Source organism: Aplysia californica, unplaced genomic scaffold, assembly GCF_000002075.1.
Source record: "Aplysia californica isolate F4 #8 unplaced genomic scaffold, AplCal3.0 scaffold00248, whole genome shotgun sequence".
NCBI lineage: Eukaryota > Metazoa > Mollusca > Gastropoda > Aplysiida > Aplysiidae > Aplysia > Aplysia californica.
In genome coordinates this window covers 792,571-793,919 of record NW_004797518.1, presented here as the reverse complement: position 1 = coordinate 793,919, position 1,349 = coordinate 792,571, and the positions used below count along the sequence as shown (strand labels likewise).

Here is a 1,349-nt window from a genome sequence, read left to right as displayed (position 1 = left end):
ACACACAAACACACACACACACCCCTCCCCCCCTTTCCAAATATTCAGACCTATTCGAACCTAATGGAAGTGCCGATGTCGGATGATGTTACACTTTGACTTTTGATACCGTAGCTATATACATGTATGTGGTATATCGTATAGTGGGCGCATCCCAGCATCATGTGGCGTCGCTAGCCTGAGAGTAATCGTGATATTACAGGTTCGGGGGTTCGAGCTTCAGCTGGGTTCGACAATGTGTCCAGAGAAAAGGCACTTTACACGAATTTCCTATTTATTGGCCTAGCTAGTCATTTCGGAGATGGGCTTTGAAGTCCCGCCTCTTTAAAAGAGCCTAATATTGTTGATATATTGTTAAACCTATACAATCTCACATTTTCACGCTCGTCTTCTCTACCTTGATGGTTTCGGGGACGAGACAACGTTTTTTCTGGGCAGCTTCGGCGAGGAGGGCATCCCGGGCGGTTCCGCTTTCTTCTGCTTATTTCTTGACAGAAGGTGTATGGAGAAGGGCAGACTCAGCTTGCGCTCCTTGTCCTCCAAGTGGCGGAACTCACAGTCTGTGCTGGCGCGCTCTCTCAGCTGGGGGCACACATGAGGTCGTCCAGTGATAAAGCAAGATATATACATGTACTCAAACCATTAGCTACCTACGCATTTTGTGGACATCTCTTCTTTTCGTATTATGTGATCCTTATAATATTATGAGGAATGACTTACCAAGATATTATATTAGAGGCTCAGGAGTTTGCTGGCAATGTTAGAAAAGCGCGTAAAAATTGTATATTTTTGTAGAGGCATATTTTTAGTTTTCTTTTCGTCTTGGTCAATGTAATGTTAATAAAACTGTGGAGAAGGGAATGGGAAGAGAAAGAAAGAGAATGAGCGAGCGAGCGAGCGAGAAAGAGAGAGAAAGAGAGAGAAAGAGACAGACAGACAGACAGACAGACAGACAGACAGACAGACAGACAGACAGAGTAGGGGATTTGAAGAGATAGAGAATTTTTTCGGGGGGAAGGGGGTGGATGGAGGGGGTGGGGAAGGGGGTTGAGGTAGAAACCAACAGAGAAAACCGTTAAGAAAACCGTCCATTCAGCAAAGGGTCCTGTGAATGTGAACTTGTACACTTGCACTCACAGCGTCACAACGTTAAGGTAAACGTTATGGAGAGCCATGTGAGCTCGACTAAATAAATACACGGAAAGTGTGAGGTCCTTTGAGAGTCAATGCCAGTATGTGGGTGAACCTTTTTGAGTGTTTGTGTGTGGGTGTATGTGTTTGTGATTGTGTGTTTGTGTGTGTGTGTGTGTTTAAGCGTCTCTCTCTCTCTCTCTCTCTCTCTCTCTCTC

The 1,349-nt window shown here is 45.1% G+C and overlaps 1 protein-coding gene across 1 annotated transcript in view; it reads right to left on the bottom strand.

Moving 5' to 3' along the window:
- LOC101856741 overlaps positions 1-630 on the bottom strand; it is a 4,596-nt gene extending 3,966 nt beyond the window's left edge. Inside the window, exon 1 of the mRNA XM_005100475.3 lies at positions 398-630. Coding sequence (XP_005100532.3) covers positions 398-630 — 233 coding nt within the window. The remainder of the gene's footprint in view (positions 1-397) is intronic.
- Between the last annotated feature and the right edge of the window lie 719 nt (positions 631-1,349).